Here is a 22,770-nt window from a genome sequence, read left to right as displayed (position 1 = left end):
TGCAAAGTCAGAAAAATCTAGATCAAAAGATGGATCAAATATGTGAGAGAGAAAAGGGTAAACTTCCGAGCCAACCCCAACAAAATCCAAAGAGGATATTTCAAACAGGCACAACATCCTGCACTGAAACCTCACCTGATCAAATCCATGCCATTACCACCCTCCGAAGTGGTAAAGTCATCGAGAACAACGTAGGCGAACCTAATGAGTCTGATAAAATTCCACGTTGTCTCCACAACCCCAGAAAACCAAAGAATCTGAGCAAGTTGGAAAATCTGACAATTCTACTGCTGTGAATGTCCCTTTGCCAACTCATCTTCCTGTTGCCCATTTCCTCAAAGATTGATCTATCAACAGAAAAGTACCCATTACAATGAGATGTTAGATCTGTTCAAGAGAGTCAACATCAACATTCCTTTTCTTGAAGCAATCAAGCAAATCCCTGCTTATGCCAAATTCCTCAAAGACTTGTGCACTCAAAAGCGCAAGCTCAATGTGCAAAAACGTGCTTTCTTAGCTGAGCAGGTAGTTCCATCATTCTGAACAAAACTCCACCCAAGTTTAGGGATCCAGGATGTCCAACAATTTCTTGCACTATAGGAGAACACACGGTCAATAAAGCGTTATTAGACCTAGGTGCAAGTGTTAACCTACTGCCATATTCTGTTTATGAGCAGTTAGGTCTTGGGGAGTTGAAACCAACATCTATCACTCTACAACTGGCAGACCGATCTGTCAAGATTCCTCGTGGAGTGGTCGAAGACGTTTTGATCAAGGTTGACAAATTCTATTTTCCCGTAGACTTCATTGTCTTAGACACTCAACCTGTACAAAACCCAGACTGTCACATTCCTGTCATCTTAGGACGTCCTTTCTTGGCTACGTCCAACGCGATCATCAACTGTCGGAATGGAGTGTTAAACTGTCTTTTGGTAACATGACGGTAGAATTGAATGTGTTCGATATTAGTCAACAACCTGTGAATCTTGATGATGATGATGTGCATGAAGTTAATATGATTGAAGGATTAATGCAAGATTCGTTGACTAACATTCTATCCGTTGACCCCTTTCAAGCATGTATGGAGAACTTTAACCCTGATTTATGATGATGCATACTGTAGTGACGTCCTATCTCTGCTCGAATCTGTACCTCAAATGGACGTCACTGAAAGGAAATATGAAGTGGAACACCCCTATTCTCTGATTCCAAGCTTTCCATCCATTGTTGAGCCACCCAAGCTTGAATTGAAAACATTGCCTAGTACGTTGAAGTACGCATTCCTAGGTTCTTCTGATACTTTACCTGTCATTATTTCATCATGTTTAGACACGGAACAGGAAAGTAAGCTTTTAGAAGTACTTAAGGAACACAAAGAGGCCTTAGGATGGACCATCTCAGATCTCAAAGGAATTAGTCCCACCATTTGCATGCACCACATTAACCTTGAAGAGAATGCCAAACCATCGAGGGAAATGCAAAGGAGACTTAATCCTAACATGAGAGATGTAGTCAAAGGAGAGATCCTGAAACTACTTGATGCGGGTATCATATACCCAATTCCCGATAGCAAATGGGTTAGTCCCATTCAAGTTGTGCCTAAGAAGTCAGGCATTACTGTTGTTCAGAACGACAAGAATGAATTAGTCCCTACTCGTACAACCACAGGATGGCGAGTATGCATCGACTACAGGAAGTTGAACACAGTAACAAGGAAGGATCACTTCCCGCTCCCTTTCATTGACCAAATGCTAGAACGTGTGTCTGGACACAGTCACTACTGTTTTCTAGATGGCTTTTCCGGTTATAACCAAATTCACATTGCTCCGGAAGATCAGGAAAAAACTACATTCACGTGTCCATTTGGGACGTTTGCTTATAGACGTATGCCCTTCGGGTTGTGTAATGCACCTGCTACTTTTCAGCGTTGCATGATGAGCATTTTTTCTGACATGATAGATAGTTTTCTCGAGATCTTTATGGATGATTTCTCTGTTTTTGGTTCCTCGTTTGACGAATGTTTGAAGCATCTTGCCCTCGTGATATCCAGATGTAAAGAAAAGAACCTTGTTCTAAATTGGGAAAAATGCCATTTTATGGTGAATTCAGGAATAGTTCTAGGACACATCATCTCAGAGAAAGGAATTGAAGTGGATAAAGCTAAAGTTGACCTCATTCAACATCTACCACAACCTTGCTCTGTGAAGGAGATCAGATCATTTCTAGGTCATGCTGGTTTTTACCGGCGATTCATCAAAGATTTCAGCAAAATCTCCAGACCTCTGTGCAGTCTTCTCTCCAAAGATGTTGCCTTCAATTTCGATGCTGCTGTGTGAAGGCATGGGAGGAATTAAAAACCCTTCTCACCACCGCTCCTATAGTCCGACCACCCGATTGGAAGCTTCCGTTCGAACTTATGTGTGATGCCTCTGATTATGCTGTTGGTGCTGTTTTAGGACAGCGAGTTGATAGACTACCATATGTGATATACTATGCTAGCAAAACCCTTAATGATGCCCAACTCAATTATTCAACTACCGAGAAGGAATTGCTTGCCGTCGTTTTCGCATTAGACAAGTTTAGATCTTATCTGATAGGGTCTAAGATCATCATATACACAGACCATGCGGCTTTGAAGTATCTTCTTTCCAAGAAGGATGCTAAAGCTCGCCTTATTCGATGGATACTCTTATTACAGGAATTCGATCTCGAAATCCGTGATAAGAAAGGTTGTGAGAATGTGGTTGCTGATCATTTGTCTAGATTAACTTTAGAGTCTATTGATGAATTGAGCTGATTAGAGAATCATTCCCAGATGAACAGCTGATGTCTATCTCAGACCTTCCTTGGTTTGCTGATATTGTTAACTACCTCGCTACAGGTAGGATGCCCTCACGTTGGTCGAGACAAGACCGCTCTAAATTCCTGGCTGAAGTCAAACATTTCCTTTGGGATGACCCATATTTGTTTAAGTACTGTCCAGACCAAATCATTAGGAGATGTGTCCCCAACACTGAACAGAAAGATGTGATATCTTTCTGTCATGACCAAGCATGTGGAGGCCATTTCAGTGCCAAGAAAACCGCTGCAAAGATCTTGCAGTGTGGATTCTATTGGCCATCATTGTTCAAGGATTGCCATGATTATTGTGTTGCTTGTGAACGCTGTCAAAAGCTAGGAAGCATTTCGAGGAGAAACATGATGCCATTGAACCCCATTTTGATTGTGGAGATTTTTGATGTTTGGGGGATAGACTTCATGGGTCCATTTCCCATGTCTGACAGCAAGTTGTACATCCTAGTCGCAGTTGATTACGTTTCTAAGTGGGTAGAAGCCATAGCAACCAGAACAAATGACCACAAGGTGGTACTTTCATTTCTAAAGAGAACATATTTTCACGTTTTGGTACCCCTAGAGCTATCATCAGTGACGGCGGTTCACATTTTCGTAACAAGTACTTTGAGTCTTTAGTACGCAAGTATGGCATAACTCACAAGGTTGCTACTCCGTACCACCCTCAGACTAGTGGACAAGTGGAAGTGTCTAATAGGGAAATTAAGCACATTCTGGAGAAGACGGTCAACCCGTCCAGGAAAGATTGGTCATTGAGATTGAATGATGCTTTGTGGGCCTATAGAACAGCTTATAAGACACCAATTGGCATGTCCCCCTATCGTCTAGTGTATGGAAAGCCGTGCCATCTACCTGTGGAATTAGAACATCGTGCCTACTGGGCAATCAAAGAGCTGAACTTTTCTCTGGACGAAGCTGGAATTCAAAGGAAACTTCAACTCAACGAGTTGGAAGAATTGAGAAATGAGGCTTATGACAGTGCCAAGCTGTACAAGCAGAAGATGAAGATGTTTCATGACAAGCGTATTCTGCGCAAATCCTTCACTCCTGGTCAGAAAGTCTTGCTGTATGACTCCCGATTACATCTTTTTCCAGGAAAACTGCGTTCCAGATGGAAGGGTCCGTACCTAGTACGCACAGTTTTTCCTCATGGAGCTGTAGAGTTGGAGGATGTCTCCAACAAGAACGTTTTCAAAGTCAACGGGCAGAGATTAAAGCCATTCCTTGAGCCATTTCCACCCGACATTGAAACAACCAACCTGGAGGACCCAGTCTATGTGGACTAAACTGGTCCACTCTTTCCCTAAATAACCAAAAATTTTCCAAATCTTTCCCTAAAAACCAAAATTTTTCTTTTTCCCCAAAACCAAATTTTTCCAAAAAGTCCAATCCCATTAAAAACCAAATTTTCTTGTAGATAATGTGTTAGTTAAATTTCCTTTTGTATATATTTTGTGCTCATCCATTGTGACTGCTAATATGATGGATTTTTGCCTTGAATAACGGAGTTTTAATCGAGCTACCCCGTACAATCGGGTATTCTCTCTCCTTTTACTCTACTCAGCATGTTCCTCTTCATATATTGTTTTATAATTCTTTCCATATTTTGAAACATTGAGGACAATGTTTAGTTTAGGTTTGGGGGTATAGAGTAGATACCATGATAATATGCCATAATTGAAAACGAACTCCTTCTTCTTTTTGAAAAAATTGAAAAATTCCAAAAAATTAAAAATCAAAATTAAAAAAAAAAAAATTAAAAATGAAAAAATCATAAAAATGGAGCTCATTTACCTTGAAATGTTGACTCTTGTGCAAATATGTATTTTTATTAGGAGTCTTAGTCTAGATATTTAGGCACCCTGATTCTAGCACAATTCACATAGTGATAAGAAATTTGCACGCGCACGATCTACCAATACATGTATGGCCTCGATCTTCAAGGTGTTTGATAGGAAGTTACGATTGCCAATCACTTTAGAATACTGAACGAAACTTGACTAGCTTGTTCTTTGGTTGGTTGGGATAGAAGGTGGAGGTTACATTAAGAAGACAACCATCGAATTTAACTGGGTGCATCAAAAAGGGCTACCTCTTGCAAAGTGTCATGTAATCTTTTGTTTCCTTTTATATGTATCAAAAGTGTTTCAGTTCAAAAAAAAAAAAAAAAAAAAAAAAAAAAAAAATGTATATATTCAAAAAAAAAAAAAAAAAAAAAAAAAAAATATCAGAAAAATACAAAAAAATCAAGTATTTTCAATTCCATCATCTCTTGTTCCAAAAATAAAAAGAGATAGTCAATGTAAATAAGAGTCATGTAAAAGTCATTTTTGTTGTTTGTTGTAATAAGCAAGGAGGGTGTATGCCATTGATGTACAACGCGAGTAATTGTGAAATACCTCCAACTCATTCACAATTCTCGTAAAGTCCGGACAGCTAGCTAGATTTCGACCTCAGTTCTTAGCCTGAGAAACTATCTCTTGGTGATTAGTAGTCATGACTTCAGATCTTTCTTTACACATGTGTAGATACACTTTACACTCTTATCACATGTCCTTATTTGTTATCAGTGCTAGGATTGTGCCTTCGATAGCTAGATTGACATCTCCATTTTGCTGTGAGCTAAACTGTTTTGCACATGTCACGTTTGATGGAATATGAGCTTATATTTTGACCTAGAACTTTGTAGGTACGTTCTGAGCAAACCTTCACGAGACTTCAACTCGTCCACTAGGGACACTTAGTGGTTTAAAAGGCTTAGTGCATACGCTAAATGCATTCGAGAGACCAGCGACAGTGGTATAGTTAGGATTTCCTTAGTTTTGTTTTACTTGAGGACAAGTAAAATTCAGGTTTGGGGGTATTTGATGAGTGCCAAATATTGTATATTTTTATCCCTTTTTGTTGGCATTTTAACTCATCTTTTATGCATTAATTCTATATTTTATCCCATATTCTGTATTTTCATTGTTTTCAAGAATAAATATATTTATTAATTAATTTTGCATTTTTAGGTAATAAATAAAGTTCGGATGAGTCGCGGAGCGAAAAGAGCAGAAAAGTAGTGAAAAGCCGGGAGAAATTACGCAAGGAAGCCGCGAAGAATGGTGCGCACAACCTCATTTTCTACACACAAAAGCGCCTCCGTTCTCAGCCGTCAGATCAGTTCCCAAAAGCATCCGATGGTCGCTCCTTCATAGAGCATCAAAATCTGAAGTCTCTGCCAAGCACCACAGCGCTGAAATTCCAAGCCTTCAGATTAGATGGTTGTTGAATCCAACGGTCGCTCCCTTGCTGTTCATCAACGTCTGATATCTCCGCCTTACACTACAACACCTAACCCCATCTAGAGCCGTTAACTTCGTTGTATAAAAAAATCCAGCGGTCGCTACAAGCTTCACTTCATCTCACCGTCCGATTGATCTTTCATCTCCCTATCCCACGGCTCAGCGTCGCAGATCATCACACTCGATACACTCGCCTCACACCCTAGCGACCGAGCACCTACACCTCAACCAAACGCACCCTTCCCTTCCCCATCGAACCATCTCCTCCATCACCCCCTCTGCAGAACCACCATACTCCGTACCACCACCATGTCCGTCTCCATCACCACCACCTCACCCCAAATCACTCCACTATTTTCTCCTCAAATCACTCTACCTATACCCATCATCACTATCACGTTTTACATCAACTAATCTCCTCAATTTCTCATCTCTGCCGACTGAAACCCTAGGTGAGAAATTGAAGATATAAGTTGATGTTAGAGCAGCAATTGGAGCGGGAGATGACTCAGGAAGAGAAATAGAAGGATGGGTCGACGAGATGGAGCGAGAATTTCATCAACAGTAGGTAATTGGCAAAACCTAATTTTACTGACTTTGGGGAAAATTGGGGGAAAACCTAATTTTGTGTAATGGGTATAAATTGGTGTTGGGGGAAGCATTAGAAAGACACTGTATACCTCTCTGGACTAGCCAGTAGAGAATTGGAGAAAAATTTTATGAACTGAAAATTTTAGTACTTGTATGTTTACAGTTGCATTTTGCTTATGTGTTGTAGTTATTTGATATGCTGCAATTTATGTTTACCTTATCTCATATGATGTATGTTTGTTGCCAAAACATGGTTAGCATGAGCTAATCAGTTTCAGGCCAAGGCTCAGTGAAGCCTTGTGCACTGTCAAGTGTGAATGAGCTAGTTGGTTACTTCCTGTTGCTGTGTTGTGAATGTGTATTTGAGAGAGGCCAATGCTCATAGAGCCTGTGATTGGCTGTACTGTCAAAAGACAGCCAATGCTAGGGGTAGACTAGTGAGCAAGTTGGTGTTCTTTCATTTCTAGTGTATGCTTAGGAATGAACATAACCTAGAAACATGTCACTTGATTAGGACACAAGGTGGATCATAAGCCTTGGCTTACCACCACTACTCTTTCAGTCACTTTTAATTTCAGTCCTGTATGCTTATATTTCAGTTACTTTTCTTGCTTTTTATTTTCCTGCATCTTGTAGTTACTGTGCACTGAAGTCAGTGCACAATCCTGCCTCATCCTTCCCTTGGCTGCCAAGCCTTGGTTGTTTGTTGTTTTTCTTAACTGCTTCTTTATTGCTTTACCCTGCATTTTTGGTTCTTTGCTTATCTTTCCCTGCTTTGGTTCTTAGCCTGCTTCTCTATTGCTTTACCTTGTGTTCTTATCTCTCTGCCTGAAACCTTGGTTTCCTTTAGCTTGCCTGCCATAGTGCATTGCCACTCTTGTTAGCCTAGGAAAACTTCTTATATGCTCCTCTCCCTATGGACAAACCCCTACTCACCCTTTTATTACAAATCTTGACCTTGTATACTTGCAAGCATATTGTGTGCATCTTAGAAATCACACCAATCATTTGAAAGAATTTTCTGGTAAGGGTAATCATGCGAAAAAGGCTGAAGAATTATTTAACATGCGTCATGCTTCTTTGAGGAATGTAGTTGAAAGATTGTTCGGTGTTGTGAAGTCTCGTTTCTTGATCTTTAAGTCTCAACCTCCATTTCCGTATCAGGTGCAAGCGGAGATAATGACAGCTTGTGCACCCCTACACAACTTCTTACGAAAAGAATGCCGTTCAGATGAGTTTCCGGTCGAGGAAGAGGAAGAGGAATATAGCCATCCATCAACGCTTGTAAATGACGATGAAATTTTGACACAACAAACTCAAGAACAACAACGTCAAGAAGCTAATGCATGGAGAAAGAGTATAGCGGATGATATGTGGGAAAATGTTCGTGAACAAAGGGAGTTAGAATTGTATGGAGACCGTTAAATTGAAGGGAAAAAAATTATCTCGTTGCACAAAATAACATACTATTGATACAGAGATATGATCATTTTCATTTATTTTTTTCTTTTGATTAAAGATCAATGTTATTTGCAAATAAGGGTTTATTGTTTCTTAAAAGAGAATGAGTTAGGAGTGAAATCTCTCAAACTCCCCCAAACTCCCTCTAATAAACTCTCTCAAACTCCCTACACTCCCCCAAACTCCCTGAACTCAAAAACACAAAACTCTCTCAAACTCCCTACACTCTCTCAAACTCTCTCAAAATCCCTGAAATTTAAAATACACTCAACTCCCCCGAAATCACTCGAGGACTAACCCCTGTAAACGTTCTGAGTGGGGCGCAGGGGACTAGAAACTACAAAGCAAGAATTGCAGAATTCGGCAAGGGAGGCGGCGGCCGGCAAACATAAGAGTTGTTGCCTTGTCTATGAAGGCTAATGATAATATAGCTGCTGGTTTGACGCTAAGATCATCCTGATCTTACATAGCAGCTCAAGTGAATAATGATGGCAACAAAACAAGCTCAAACTCTGATCAACGATTCATACAGAACCGTTCTTATTCAATTAAAATCAAACTCCATTTCTCTCTTTAGAATTCAACAAACCCATGGACACATTCTCAAAACAGGACATTCTAATGATACCCATCTCATCACTAATCTTCTTTCACTTTACTCCAAAAATCATCGCATTTCTGATGCAACCCATCTTTTGAATTCAATCACTGATCCTGATATTTTATCATTTTCAACTCTGATTTCATCTTGTTCAATCTCTCGGCATTTCAATGAAGCCCTTTTGCTTTTTCGCCAAATGCTCAATCATGGTATTTTACCTGATAATGTTGTCACTCCAAGTGCACTAAAAGCTTGTGCTGGGTTGTTGGCATTGAAAATTGGTAGACAGATTCATAGCTTGGTTAAAGTTTGTGGGTTTCAATCAGATTCATTTGTTCAATCTTCTTTGATTGACATGTATGTCAAATGTGGTGAAATTAAGGATGCTCACATGCTGTTTGATAGAATGGGTCACAGAAATGTGGTTAGTTCGAGTGTTTTAATTGCGGGTTATGCTAGGCAAGGATACTTCGATGAGGCAAAAAAGTTGTTTAATGAGATGAGGGATTCGGGGGTTGAGCCTAATCTGATAACATGGAATGGTTTGATTGCGGGTTTTAATCATAATGGATTAGCTTCAGAGTCGGTGGCATTGTTACATAAGATGCATTCAGAAGGATTTAAGCCTGACGGCACTAGTATCTCTAGTGTCCTCCCTATGATAGGTCAGCTCGAAGATCTGAAGGTGGGAGTTCAACTTCACTCTTATGTGATCAAGCAAGGTCTTGGGGCGGACAAGTGGGTCGTTAGTGCACTAATTGACATGTATGGGAAGTGTGGTTGTGCATCAGAATTGCTGCAAGTGTTTAAAGAGATGGCTCATACGGATGTGGGCTCCTGTAATGCGCTGGTTTGTGGACTCTCTCGAAATGGACGCATTGCTGATGCACTAGAGATGTTTAGACAGTTTAAGAACCAAGGGATAAAATTAAATATCGTGTCTTGGACGTCGATGATTGCTAGTTGTACACAAAATGGGAAAGATGTTGAAGCGTTAGAACTGTTTGGAGAGATGCAGGTTGCAGGGGTGAAACCTAACTCTGTAACAATTCCGTGTATATTACCAGCTTGTGCAAATATCGCGGCCTTGATGCGTGGTAAGGCAGCACATTGCTTTTCTCTTAGGAGGGATATTTTCTATGATGTTTATGTGGGAACTGCTTTGATTGATATGTATGCAAAGTGTGGAAAACTCGGAGATGCCCGAATTTGTTTTGATAGAATGACTACTAGAAATCTTGTATCTTGGAATGCAATGATGGGTGGATATGCAATGCATGGGAAGGGTCAGGAAGCAATTGAGGTTTTTGAATTGATGAAGAAGGACGGCGAAAAACCCAACTTTATCAGCTTCACGTGTATTTTATCAGCTTGCAGCCAAAGTGGGTTAGCAGAAGAAGGGTGGAATTACTTTAAGAGTATGTCATTGGATTATGGCATTGAGGCTAGAATAGAGCATTATGCGTGCATGATAACACTCCTAGGTCGGTCCGGAAGAATAGAAGAGGCATACAGTGTGGTGAAGACGATACCATTTGAACCTGATGCTTGTATTTGGGGAGCTTTGCTCAGTTTTTGTAAAGTTCATGGTAATGTGAGATTGGGAGAAATTGCAGCGAATAAACTCTTCAAGTTGGAGCCTGATAATCCTGGGAACTATGTTCTTCTATCCAATATTTACGCGACAAAGGGTCTTTGGAAAGAAGTAAATCGAGTCAGAGACACAATGAAAAGAATGGGTTTAAGGAAGAATCCTGGGTATAGTTGGATTGAATTGAAGGACAAGGTTCACACGCTCTTAGCAGGGGATCGAACACATCCACAATCGATCCAAATACTTGAGAGACTAGATAAATTAAAACTGGAGATGGTCAAATCAGGATACGTTGCGGACACTGCTTTGGTTCTGAAAGATGTGGAAGAACAGGACAAGGAACATTTCCTGTGTGGCCACAGCGAGAAGTTAGCAGTAGGGTTAGGACTTCTTAATACTCCACCGGGTACCACTCTCCTAGTTATTAAGAACCTCCGTATCTGTGGTGATTGCCATGTTGTCATAAAGTTTATATCCAATTTTGAAAGAAGAGAGATATTTGTTAGAGATACAAACCGATTTCATCATTTCAAAAATGGGGTTTGCTCATGTGGGGATCTCTGGTGAGAAACGTATTGAGGGCTGGATTTTGTGCTGATCCTCAATATTTTTTGGGAGGAGCTGCTTCTGAAACTAACAGAAGCGTACCAGCTCAAAAGGGTACACGTTTTTTCCCATTACTATTTGCTAATGTCTCTTGAGTTAACAACTACGCTGCTGTGGGGAGGATATCCTTCCTGCAGTATTTCATTTCTACGTCAAATAGTGTATTACATATTATGGATTTGCTGTAGGACATCTCTATTATGTTCTGGTGGGTGACATTAGTCCGCATTTACACTTGTGCATATCAGTTTTCTGTCCATGTAAGCTAAGATCGACTCATTTTATTCACTCAAGTATCTTTTTTTATTTTCAGTGGACAGCACAAAAAAGATGCTTGGGCTTTCAGTCCACAGGAAGAGCTTTATAAACATGAATTGCCTGAATAAACTACACCCTTCAGGTGTATTTGCTAGGGGATCATATTCTGCAAAAATAAAGGTATATAATTCTCCTGGCCAGAGCCACTTTTACTCAGTTCATGTAAGATATGTTGATGTTCTTCAAGTACTGTTACTTAGAAATCGACTACACTTTTGATATTCGTGAAGACTGGGCATCTATGAAACAAGAATCACAAGAATTGTTTGTCCTTGCCAATATTATTATCTCGTTCAATACATCAACGTTAAATATTTCTTCTTTACTACTAACCTGCTTGAACTCTATTGTGATCTCAAAGAATTGATTTTCCTTCTATTCTGCATTTTCCTGTCTCCATTACTCCTCATGATGAAAATAATTAGTTAAAGATTTCTCCTCTTGTTCTTTTCTTCTTGTCCGAATACAATGGGTCTCTCTTCCTATTCTTTACTTTTACTCCCATACCTTTATCCAGACCGTGCACAGAAAACAAAATTAGATGGTAATCCCTGACTCGCACCGAGTCAGCAGTCAGACTCTATTAAAATAGTAGCTGGCTGGATGTAATTTTAGGTGCTCTTTTAATCTGGTTTCCTTTTTTCCTTTTAATCTGGCTTCCTTATTTGGTTAGGACTTCTATCATATAAAATACTCCCTCTGTCCTAGTTTAGATGCCAAAATTGAGGATTTTTTTTGTCCTAGAATACTTGTTATACTCCATATTTTTCCACCTTTTATCCTGATTTGTCCCTAACTAATCATGCCATAACATGGAGAATTGTGTATTTCAATTTTCAAGACACACTCTTAAATACTTTTCTCTATATATTTTTTCTAAATTGAATTTTTCCAACTAAACAACAAAAACCTAGACATTTAAAAACTGAGAACATTAAATACTAACCTAGGGTAATTATGGGAAAAAAACTATTCTTTTTGTGTTTCTTAATCTTTGTGCAAAATCCAATTTTAGCATCTAAACTAGGACGGAGGGAGTACTAGGTTTCTTCTAGGGTTTTAGCATCACAGCAGCTTAGTTCTTCCTATCACAATGGCAGCAAAAGAAGTTGACGATGAAATTGTTAATCTTACAATAACTAGTGTTCATGAATTTTTGACCACTCTCACGCATGGTTCTGAAAGATCGAAGACGAATGAGTTTTGCACAAACTGTGATCATCTCACCAAACGCTTACAAGATATTAAAAACACAGTGCTGGGTGTACAAAATCAAGATATCAATGCTGAAACGTCTTCCAGCGTAAGTTTTTGTTCTGTCATATTAATTTTTTGATGCTGTTTTGGTTATATGTTTGTTTGTTTATTTGGGGATTCATTGTTAGGGTTTTTCTTAGATTTTCTGCTAATCTTAATTTTAATGTTTCTTCTTGATCCAACAGAGAAACAAGGAAGAAGACGAAGAACAAGTAGTAAATCCTTTTGAAGTAACAAGCAAAGGGGGAATTGACTATGACAAACTCATTGATAAATTTGGTTGTCAAAGAATAGAAGAATCCCTAATTGAAAGAGTCGAACGGATTACTAAACGGCCAGCTCATGTTTTTCTGCGACGCGGCAAATTCTTTGCTCATAGAGATCTTAATGTGATTCTTGATGCATATGAGAATGGGGAGAAATTTTATCTTTATACGGGAAGAGGACCATCATCTGAAGCCTTGCATTTGGGACATCTTATCCCCTTTATGTTTACAAAGTAAGTTTTCTTTCTGCTGTTATTTAGTTTTACAGTGGGGAGCACAAGTGCCTTGACAGAACAACAATCCACCTTAAAACATCTAGCAAAAATTTTACTCAATTGACCGATGCAATTCTATTAGGGAGAGTAAGGTCGGTTTCCCCAAGTAACCAATGAATACTTAAAATATCTCGGTGATTACTACAAGGACACACAAAACATAACCTCACGCCGCAGAGTCATGCTCTGGGTGAATGTGATTAGAATTAACTACACTTACACTGTTATGCACAAGCTTAAAAGCTCAAACTCGATGGACCATTTGTGCACACCCTGCTGTCTTCGAAGAATCTAAACATTGAACTTTGATATGGTTATTTTGCATAAAAGTGGTGTTTTCAGGGAGTAGCTTAATTTTCTTTACCATCAGATCAGGATATGTAGGAGAAAAATAGAGACAGCTTGTAATATTTTGAGAAATTGACAGAGGGGATCTTCCCCAGGCCTGCTGTATCTACAGCAATTTTGTAATACTTAGAATCTTCGGAACCCTGAATGTTTGATGACCAGAATCTATTCATGTTTTAAGCCTTACATAAAACGACCAAAAGGACCAAAAAAACCTAAGTTGGATAGTTCAAGCATAAAGTAGATAACTGACACTGGGAAGAAAACATCTCATGGGTGCTGAAAGAGCTTGGCTGTTTGAGTTGTTACTTGGTCACCTGTGAGACCATGCATCATTGCCTTTGCCCAGTAAAATACTTCTCTTTTATTGACTGCAATTAAAGGCGATTAAATTGATTTGTTTCGTATGCGTAGTTCCACATTTAGCGAGTGATAAGTAACTTACTTTGGCTAGTCATGAGTATGGACAAAGACAGAAACATATAGTAATGGTTGATAATGAGAACCAACAACCACATTGCTACCAATTTGTACAGATTAGTTGCATGTGTCAATAACAGTTGTATGAGCTTATATAACTCATTTCGCAAACCACATTTGAAGTGATTATGTGTGTGACCTTTGGTTTTGTACTGTTCTTGTAGATACTTACAGGATGCTTTCAAAGTTCCCCTTGTGATACAACTAACAGATGATGAGAAGAGCATTTGGAAGAAGCTCCCAGTAGAAGAGGCTAAGACTCTTAGCCTATGAGACTTGCTCGTGAAAATGCCAAGGACATCATTGCATGTGGCTTTGATATTTCCAGAACCTTCATTTTCTCAGATTTTGGCTATGTTGGCGGACCCTCTTACGAAAATATGATTAAATTTTCAAGTAGCATCACAGACAATCAGCTTCGTGGAATATTTGGTATCACTCTTGAAGATCCTGCTGCCAAGATCAGTTTTCCTGCTACGCAGGCAGTTCCTTCCTTCCCGAGTTCGTTCCCTCATTTGTTCGCTGGCAAAGATAATTTATGCTGCTTGATTCCTTGTGCAATTGACCAGGATCCGTATTTTAGAATGACACGAGATGTTGCTCCTAAGATTGGATATCAGAAGCCTGTGTTGATCGAGTCTTCTTTCTTCCCCGCTCTTCAGGGGGACACAGGGAAAATGTCTGCTAGTGATCCGAATTCTGCTATATATGTTACCGACTCAGCCGATGACGTTAAACGCAAGATATACGACCATGCTTTCTCTGGTGGGGGTAAATCGGCAAAGGAACATCAGCAAAATGGAGCAAATTTGAAGACAGATATACCATTCAAGTATCTACAGTTTTTCCTGGATGACGATGCTGAGCTAGAAGATATAGAAAAGGAATATGGATCTGGAGAGATGTTGAGCGGTGAGATTAAAAATCGTGTTATTAAAGTTTTGACGCAGCTGGTTGAAAAGCATCGTAATGCCCGAGCTGCAGTGACTGAGGCAATGGTTGATGCATTCATGGCTGTCAGACCCCTTCCTAATATGTTTGATTAAGCCATGATATGATTTATTCGTGTGATGTTATTGGCTTTATAAGTCGATTATCAATCAGTCTATAAAAAGATCATTGTTGTTGACGTATTTTCAGTTTTTCCATTTGTTAACTTGATTTTTCTTTTATTCTCTTGCTCATCCTCCATGAGCCGAATCTACATGTTGTAATTCTTTCATCTCTACTCTTTTCCTTTTGCGCTTGGCAATGACGTTCCATCATTCGTCCAGTTTCAGTTTTAGAACCCCAAATCTGCAGGTCCTGAACTTCAGAAACCCAAATCTGCAGCGTCCTGAACTTCAGAAAAACTGAGCTTTCCAACTATTAATGAGAAATAGAATGACACAAGCTACTAGAAGTAAATATGGGCAAGCTGGAGAACTATAGACCTGCTCTTGCAAGGAGATTCCCGGACGCTTTTGTTAGAAAATCGTAAGGTCAATTGAAGTAAGGTAAAATCTGTATATCAGTTAGGTAAGCTGTTACATATAGGACTGAACCGAAATTTATCATGTGACACAACTTCGTCGTCTGAGAAATGGAATAACTGCACAATGGGCCAGTAGTAGTACAGTTGAAACATTTACTAAGGTGTCATGAAACAACGGGCCTGCTTCTAGTTTCAGTGAGTCTTCTCCATACCAGCCGTCCGCAGTGTAGAAGGGTCAAGATTGCCATGAAGTAGATTAAAGGGATTCCAACCATGCAACCTCCAGATGCAAAATTAATCAGCGTCTGAAATTGGAAAACAAGCAAGAAATTAGTCAAGCAAAACGATGAAAATATGCAATTTTTATTTCCATCTATATTGATGATTGAGCCACCTAATAACTACTAAGAAAGAGGCACTACAGAATCGTACAGACAGTTGGTCTTCCTGTCATTTTCACAGCATTAATCAATTCAGGCTTATATCTTGACCAACTGGTCATATCAAGGTATTATACTAACCATTGATGCTGCAATTAGATGAACTGCTGGGACGAATATTTGGTCTGATTTGTTCCCTTCTGCGTACCCATTGAAAGCTATAACCATGGAGAACGTGTGGATGGTAACAAATGCTAGACAAATGATAGCTGCAAAGTGAAATGTAGAACAGTAAGATACAAAATTCATGTGGACTCCTTGTATGTTTCAAAAGTCCATTTTTACAAATTTACCTTTTGATCCATGACTATTCTCTTTATCGATGAAGTTTTAGGAATCAACAATTATGTAAGAAAACCAGGAAAAGAAATAAAAAACTGGTAAGGAAGTGACTCACCAGAGACGAGAAAAAATGGCATCGATGAGCACCTCTCAACGTAAAATGTTGCCTTACCAAACGCAGGTGTCAACAGGCTTAGACAGAAAAAGACAGCATGGGCCACACCATGACCCAAACCACCAGCTGCAAAGCAAATTCAATGAAGTAAGCACACAGATAACAAGAAGAAAACTGAGGTTCAAGAGTATGAGAGCATTGCAGAGCAATTGGCTAACTCTTAAAGAACACAAGCCGGGGCACAGGACATCAGAACTTTGGAATGCCCAACATTGCAGAGCTAGTTATAATGGCACAAGCTGAACAAGTGAAATGACCAAATAATTTGCCCTATCAAAGAGATGTGCCCAAAACTGCATTTTGAACTTTGGAGATTTCCTATGACTCATTATAAAAACATCCTCAAATTTGCATTAAACTAGATGGCAAATTGTAAATAAAACTACAATATGATTTGAATAGGGCAAATCATTCAAGAATGAAGTGCAATGTGATGTGGATAGTCTGCTTCGTATATTTACAGACTCGCCAAGTCAAACACCAAAAAGCTAACAAATGTTTGGTACTAATACCGAAATAGGTAGTAAGTTCTCAGATTAGCGATAGCGATAAAGCTTCTCATGGGGAAATAGGAGATCAAAAGAAAACTATCTACAGATCTTACCAAGGGCGATTTGCATCTTATCAGTCAGATAAAGGCGTGGTTTAGAAACTCTGTCAGCAAAAGCATCCAGGATATCTTCCAACTTCCTGTACAGAATAAAGTTAGCAGTGACATTCTTAGTATTTCCTACTGCAAGTAACAAGAGAAGAACAGAAAAACTTTTTTATTTCAAGCTATTGGTTGGTAAGCATTGACCGGCTAACTCTACAATAATTTCTACGTAGAACACCTCCCTACATGTCTCCTTAATTGAAAAACTGAAGTCTGCCTAGAAGGAATTTGAAAAGACATCCTGAGGTTTACTGATAAAAACGACTTTTTCTAATAAACATTAACTAGTACAAAATTGGATAAATTTCAACACACTCAGAAGAAAACCCTCAGAATTTCTTGAAAACCGGCAGACGTGACTAAGAGGATCGCAAATGGCCACCATGCTGTTTAATGTTTATTGGAAACTATACATGTCAAGCTATTGGTTGGGAAGCATCAAACAGCTAACTCTACAATCTAGGTAGAACACCTCCCTAAGTCAAACTTACATGTATCCTTATTTGGAAAATCCAAGTATGCAAGACTAGCATTTTGATGTTACCACTTTTATTGAAACAGTAGATGATACAGAATTGCATAAATTTCGACATACTTGTAACCCATCCAGAAGAAAACCCTGAGAATTTCTTGAAACCCAACAGACGTGACTAAGAGGATCGCAAACGGCCACCACGCTGTTGTCTTCAGAGGAAGAAAAGCTCTCCACATTGCAGAAAGTATGATCAAACTTACTAGCCATAACAATGTACTGCAACAATCAATTTCAAACCAAAACACATTAGCTTCAACAAACAATTAATTGTAAGGCCAAATATAATAATACAATCAAAACCATGAAATTCATGAAAATGGGTGTTTGATTTTCACCAAAAAAAGTAATCATCAAACCCAATCATTTTGGGGGTTTCTAGGTCTTACAAGAAAAACCCAGAATTCCATTGAACTTCTAAATTATTCACATTTCTAAGAAGAACCCAGATTTTGAAACTGGTTATTTATCATCAAATGTCAGTTAAATGATAATATTAGACAAGAGTTTACCCAAAATTTAAGAGAAATGCAAACAAAAAATAATGAAAAAGAGAGAAGAAAAGGAGATATACCTTGATAAGACAGTGAGAACTAAGAATGGTTTTTTAGCGATGACAAAAACGAAGAGTGAAAGAGAAGGTCCTAGGGCTAACAGCGCGTAGCCTAGCCCTGCTGCCACTGTCATGCTTGCTTTACTCTCTCTCTCTCTCTCTCTCTCTCTCTCTCTCTCTCTCTCTCTCTCTCTCTCAGATGGTCTTCTTGCTTTGCCTGTTGGTTGTTTCTTCTTCCTGTTTGACGCTAAAAAGATCGATTTTTCTCTTCTAGGCAAAGGATATTTCAGCCGAATTGTTTTCTCTAATTCAACCCCAGTTGGAGTCAGATGACTCAGATCCGATAACTGGATGTGTTGGATCGAAGGGGCATGGATGTTTGTTTGCATTTTGGCTCGCGATCTGGATATGATTTGACCCCTAACTGGGCACGAGTCAAGGGTTAGATCATTTGTTTTTAGTTTTTGTCAGATCTAATTCGCTACTTAACTCAGATCTAATTTTTGATGTGGACCTGTTTGAGTCCGAGAACAAAATACCTCTGACTCATGGGACCAAACTAATGACTCACATGTTTTTGAGTTAATTGAGTCAGACGTAACTCCAAAAATAAATACATTAAGTTAAATTTAGATGTGTCAGACCATTTCAGTCCGATCCAAATGAATTAGATCCTCAAAATAAAAAATGATGTGCTTATTTTGCTATAACAAAAATGCTACTGCTCAACAAGTTTCTTAGCTTTTCAAGGGTGGTAGGCTAATATATATTCTACTGCTAAGTCTCATGGTTCTTCAAGTTCAACACTCAAGCTTGAAAATCCAAGAGTCCAAATTCAAGTAGTGGATCAAGCAACTGTTTAGATGCAAGGATCAAGCGTGCCCAACCATTTAGCGCAGAGAAATTATGTTGTGCTCTATTATCATTAGACATAAAGCAATATGAGCTGTCAGACTGAGTTGTACTCTGCGAACCGGCGACTAACTCAGTTCTAAATTTCTTATTTCTTCTTCTTCGATTTCAGCGTATCTCATCATTAATTCAGGTGTTTTTTCACTAACATCTCATGATTGGTGTTTAACTCCTTCTTCAGGGTTTTATTTTCTTCAGGTACTTCTGATTAGTATTAATAAGGGTTTTTTCTTATTAATTTTTATGGAAAACAACTTGAATCTGGAAATGGGTTTATCCGTCGCGGATTTGATTAATTCTTCTGTGTAAAATCCATCCACCGATCTCATTAATGATACTGATGATCGATGTGCTGCTTGGAAATTTTCACTTATTGGTCGCCTAGATTTACTTCGTAGTTTGAAATTTTTTGATGTTTTTATGAATCTGAAAAATCGATGGAAACTTGAGGGTCTGATTCCTCTAGGAAAAGGTTTCTTTACTATCAAACTTGATAATGAGAGAGACAAAAACAGTATTAAAGCTGGTAAATGGGTAGTTTTCAATCAAGTTTTATGGATTCGTAATTGGATTTCCAATTTTCAACCAGAAAATCATAGAACACCATCTGCAATGATTTGGGTTCATCTTTCAGGGCTCGGTTTGGAATATTGGGATGAATAAACACTCTTCACTATATGCAAAGCTCTAGGTGATCCAGTAAAGGTTGATGAAGTAACTCTTAATTATGAAAATGGTTATTATGCTAGAGTGTTGGTAAATATTGATTTAGCAAAGAAAATTCCAAGTAAACTATGGATCAAAACAAAGTTTGGGGGATTTATGCAAAGTGTGATATTAACAAAACCTCTTAAGTTTTGTAATAACTGTAAAATTGTTGGACATTTGCAAGCTGAATGCAGGGTTACAAAGGTTTCTTCGCAGGAAGATACTAAACAACAAGTATCTAGCACTACACCAAAGTCAATCAACCCCATGGTTAGGGAGAAATTCGATATTTGTGAAACTTCGAAAGGAGCTAGCAGTCAAGCAAATGGGGTTGCTCCAAAATCCTCTCAGCACAGTATATGGAAATTTGATATTTATGAGACTCCTATTACTCATATTCATCAGCCAACATGAGCAGTTCACCAGACAAGAAGCACAGTCACAATTACTTCAGGAATGTTTGGTTCTTTACACAATGCAAATGAGGATGAAAATATTATTGATATGCCTGAAGATAGAGAGGCTCTTTCTCCTGCAAAAGTATTACAAATTGTTGAGGGCAATGCCTTAGAGAAGAGTGTTATTAAATATATCAATGGGAAAGATGACACCATTCCAGAAGAGAAAATACCTACTACTTCTTGGTTTAAAGTCATTCAGAAACCTGCAGCAGCTAAACATACTTCTATTTCTAGTGAGCAGCAAACTATTGTGGCACAAAAGGTAATATCTCAACAAGCTCCTGTTAAATATAACTTTAGAGAAAATCAAGGCAAAAGAGGTACTAAAGGCCTCCAATCTCAACAATGGAAATTCTTTTTTTTTTGGAATGTAAGGAGCCTTAGAAGAGCTAGGGCTCAAAATAAATTATGGTCCTTAATAAATCAGTTTCAACATTCTTTAGTTTTTGTAGCTGAACCAAAAGTTTTGTGTAGTGCTTCTTTTTGAAATAAATTAAATTTTCCAGGAATGCAGAATAAAGTGATTCATAATTCAGTTTCAAATAAAAAAAAAGGCAACATTTGGTTATTTTGGATAAAACTTTACCAGAGCCAACAATAGTTTCAATTTCCAGTTAGATGATTACAGTAAGCATATGTGGTGTTCTTGTTTCTGGTATACATGCTCATTTAGGTATTGTTCAAAGAAGATTCTTGTGGCAGTTGGAGATTTCAACTCTATTATTTCTTCTGATGAAAAAGTAGGAGGCAGGGCAGCTAATAGAAGATCTATGCAAGATTTCAACACTTGTCTTGATAACTGTGAACTGATACAAGCTCCCCAAATCTGGTTTACAACACTCTTGCTCAAACTGCCAGCATGGAAATAAAAGAATTCTTTGTAATCTTGATAGAGCTGTATATAATCATCTGTGGTTTCAAAATTTGAAGATTGGGGATATAAAGTTGGTTTGAGAGTAGCTTCTGACCATGCTCCTTTGTTGGGAGGAAGTGCAAATACTCATAAGCCTAAAAATATTCCTTTGAAGTTTCAAAAAATGTGGTTAACTCATCTTGGTTAAGGAAGGATCTGCTAACACAGGCTTCTTTCACACAAATTTGAAGGTTCGGCAGTCTAGAAATTTTATTAGTGAGTTGGAGGATTAGAATGGAAACATCACAACAAATCAATACAGGATTGCAGAGATTCTAATTCAGCACTTTAACCAAAAATTTCAATTCAAGGAAATAGAGAAAGTTGATTCTCTTTTGGAAGTTATACCAAGAGTAATTACTGAGGAAGATGAAAATATGCTTGATACAGTTCCTAATGAAAAAGAAATAAAAGATACAGTTTTCAGTATGGACTAGAGCTGGCAAACGGGCGGGCCGGGGCTAGCTTGTTACCAACCCGCGGGTTACGGGTTAATACGGTCCAAAGCTTGCGGGTTGAAATTCTTCACGGGTGGTTATTTCTCCAACCCGCGCTCGTCCTGGGTAAAGCTTGCGGGTTCACGGGTTAGCCCGGCTTGTTTAATTAAAAATCAAATTATAATTTAATTAAGTTAATTTTTGGCGAATTACAAGGATTAAACACAATTATTACAAGGATCAAACACAAGTCCTTTCGAATCCTTCCCTGTAACACCTAATTACTCCATTTTCAGCTCAACCCATCATTACTTCAACCGCAGCAAGAACTTAATTAAGTTAATTTTTGACGAATTACAAGGATCAAACACAATTATTACAAGGATCAAACACAAATCCTTTCGAATCCTTCCCTGTAACACCTAACACACGTTTAATTACTCCATTTTCAGCTAACCCATCATTACTTCAACCGCAGCAAGAACTCTTTACACAGTTGTGTTCTCTGCTCAAACTCAGACTCATGCAGATCAGCCAATGACAATCTCCAGCACTTCAATTCCATAACCTGCAACACCTTCAATTCCATAACCCGTGACACCAAGAACACTGCATCACCAACACCCAATAATCCCAACAGTAAATTAATCAAGTAATGATAGTAGATATGATTTAGAAAAATGAAAAAAGAACTTTATGTATCCTGAAACAAAATTCCTTGGTCTTATCTTCAATACTCATTCTAAATCAACCAAAAACAAAATTCAATAAATCAGTTAACCAAAAATTTGAATCAAACTGAATCCAGTACTCGCATCATAGAAAACCCTTAATCAAACCAAAAAAAATAAAAAAATCATCTTTCTTTAGGTATGTGAATTGCAACCAGAATCAACGAATAATAGTTTCAGAGGATAATCAAACCTCACTAGAGTCACAATAAACTATCAAAATCATATACTAGAGATATTGTAACCCTAAAAAATTGTTCTTATCTCAGATCTATTATAATATATTCTTCTTCTTACATACAAGAGGAGATAAAGAGATGAGAAAGAAAAAAAACAAAACAGAAGAAAGATGCAGGTGGTGACTGGTGAGGAGGCGCATCACAGTAGGGAAGAGAAGACATTTGAGGAGAAGAAAGAAAAGAAATAGGAAGAAGAAATGACCCGTCTGCTAGGGTTTTTTTTATTATTTTATATCTTAAACGTATGAACAGGATTAATCCTAGATGATCTGACGGTGGAAATTAAATAATACTTATTACTTATGGGTTTTTGACGGGTTA

General features: G+C 38.4%; 2 protein-coding genes and 1 pseudogene across 2 annotated transcripts; 2 read left to right on the top strand and 1 right to left on the bottom strand.

Annotated features, from left to right (window-relative positions):
* Positions 1–8,431: 8,431 nt before the first annotated feature.
* Positions 8,432–11,451, top strand: LOC113316863 (pentatricopeptide repeat-containing protein At1g20230-like). Its single transcript, XM_026565022.1, has 2 exons — positions 8,432–11,047; positions 11,307–11,451. The coding sequence occupies exon 1, from the start codon at positions 8,678–8,680 to the stop codon at positions 10,952–10,954; it is 2,277 nt and encodes a 758-aa protein (XP_026420807.1). The 5' UTR covers positions 8,432–8,677; the 3' UTR covers positions 10,955–11,047; positions 11,307–11,451.
* A 145-nt stretch (positions 11,452–11,596) lies between these two features.
* Positions 11,597–15,157, top strand: LOC113316871 (annotated as a pseudogene).
* A 241-nt stretch (positions 15,158–15,398) lies between these two features.
* LOC113316878 (gamma-secretase subunit APH1-like) lies at positions 15,399–18,272 on the bottom strand. Its single transcript, XM_026565038.1, has 6 exons — positions 18,070–18,272; positions 17,559–17,714; positions 16,913–16,998; positions 16,249–16,374; positions 15,933–16,060; positions 15,399–15,716 (listed from the first exon to the last, which is right to left on the bottom strand). The coding sequence occupies exons 1-6, from the start codon at positions 18,180–18,182 to the stop codon at positions 15,576–15,578; spliced, it is 750 nt and encodes a 249-aa protein (XP_026420823.1). The 5' UTR covers positions 18,183–18,272; the 3' UTR covers positions 15,399–15,575.
* Between the last annotated feature and the right edge of the window lie 4,498 nt (positions 18,273–22,770).

Source organism: Papaver somniferum, chromosome 1 (genome assembly GCF_003573695.1).
Source record: "Papaver somniferum cultivar HN1 chromosome 1, ASM357369v1, whole genome shotgun sequence".
NCBI lineage: Eukaryota > Viridiplantae > Streptophyta > Magnoliopsida > Ranunculales > Papaveraceae > Papaver > Papaver somniferum.
This window is presented reverse-complemented; position numbering and strand designations above follow the sequence as displayed.

Excerpts from the sequence above, each read along its gene's own strand:
- LOC113316878 (XM_026565038.1), bottom strand. The coding sequence starts at position 18,182 with ATGACAGTGGCAGCAGGGCTAGGCTACGCGCTGTTAGCCCTAGGACCT. Across the intron at positions 16,999-17,558 it reads TTCTTCTGGATGGGTTACAA|GAAGTTGGAAGATATCCTGG; the intron begins GTATGTCGAAAT and ends TATTCTGTACAG. Across the intron at positions 15,717-15,932 it reads ATCTAATTGCAGCATCAATG|ACGCTGATTAATTTTGCATC; the intron begins GTTAGTATAATA and ends TTCCAATTTCAG.
- LOC113316863 (XM_026565022.1), top strand. The coding sequence starts at position 8,678 with ATGATGGCAACAAAACAAGCTCAAACTCTGATCAACGATTCATACAGA.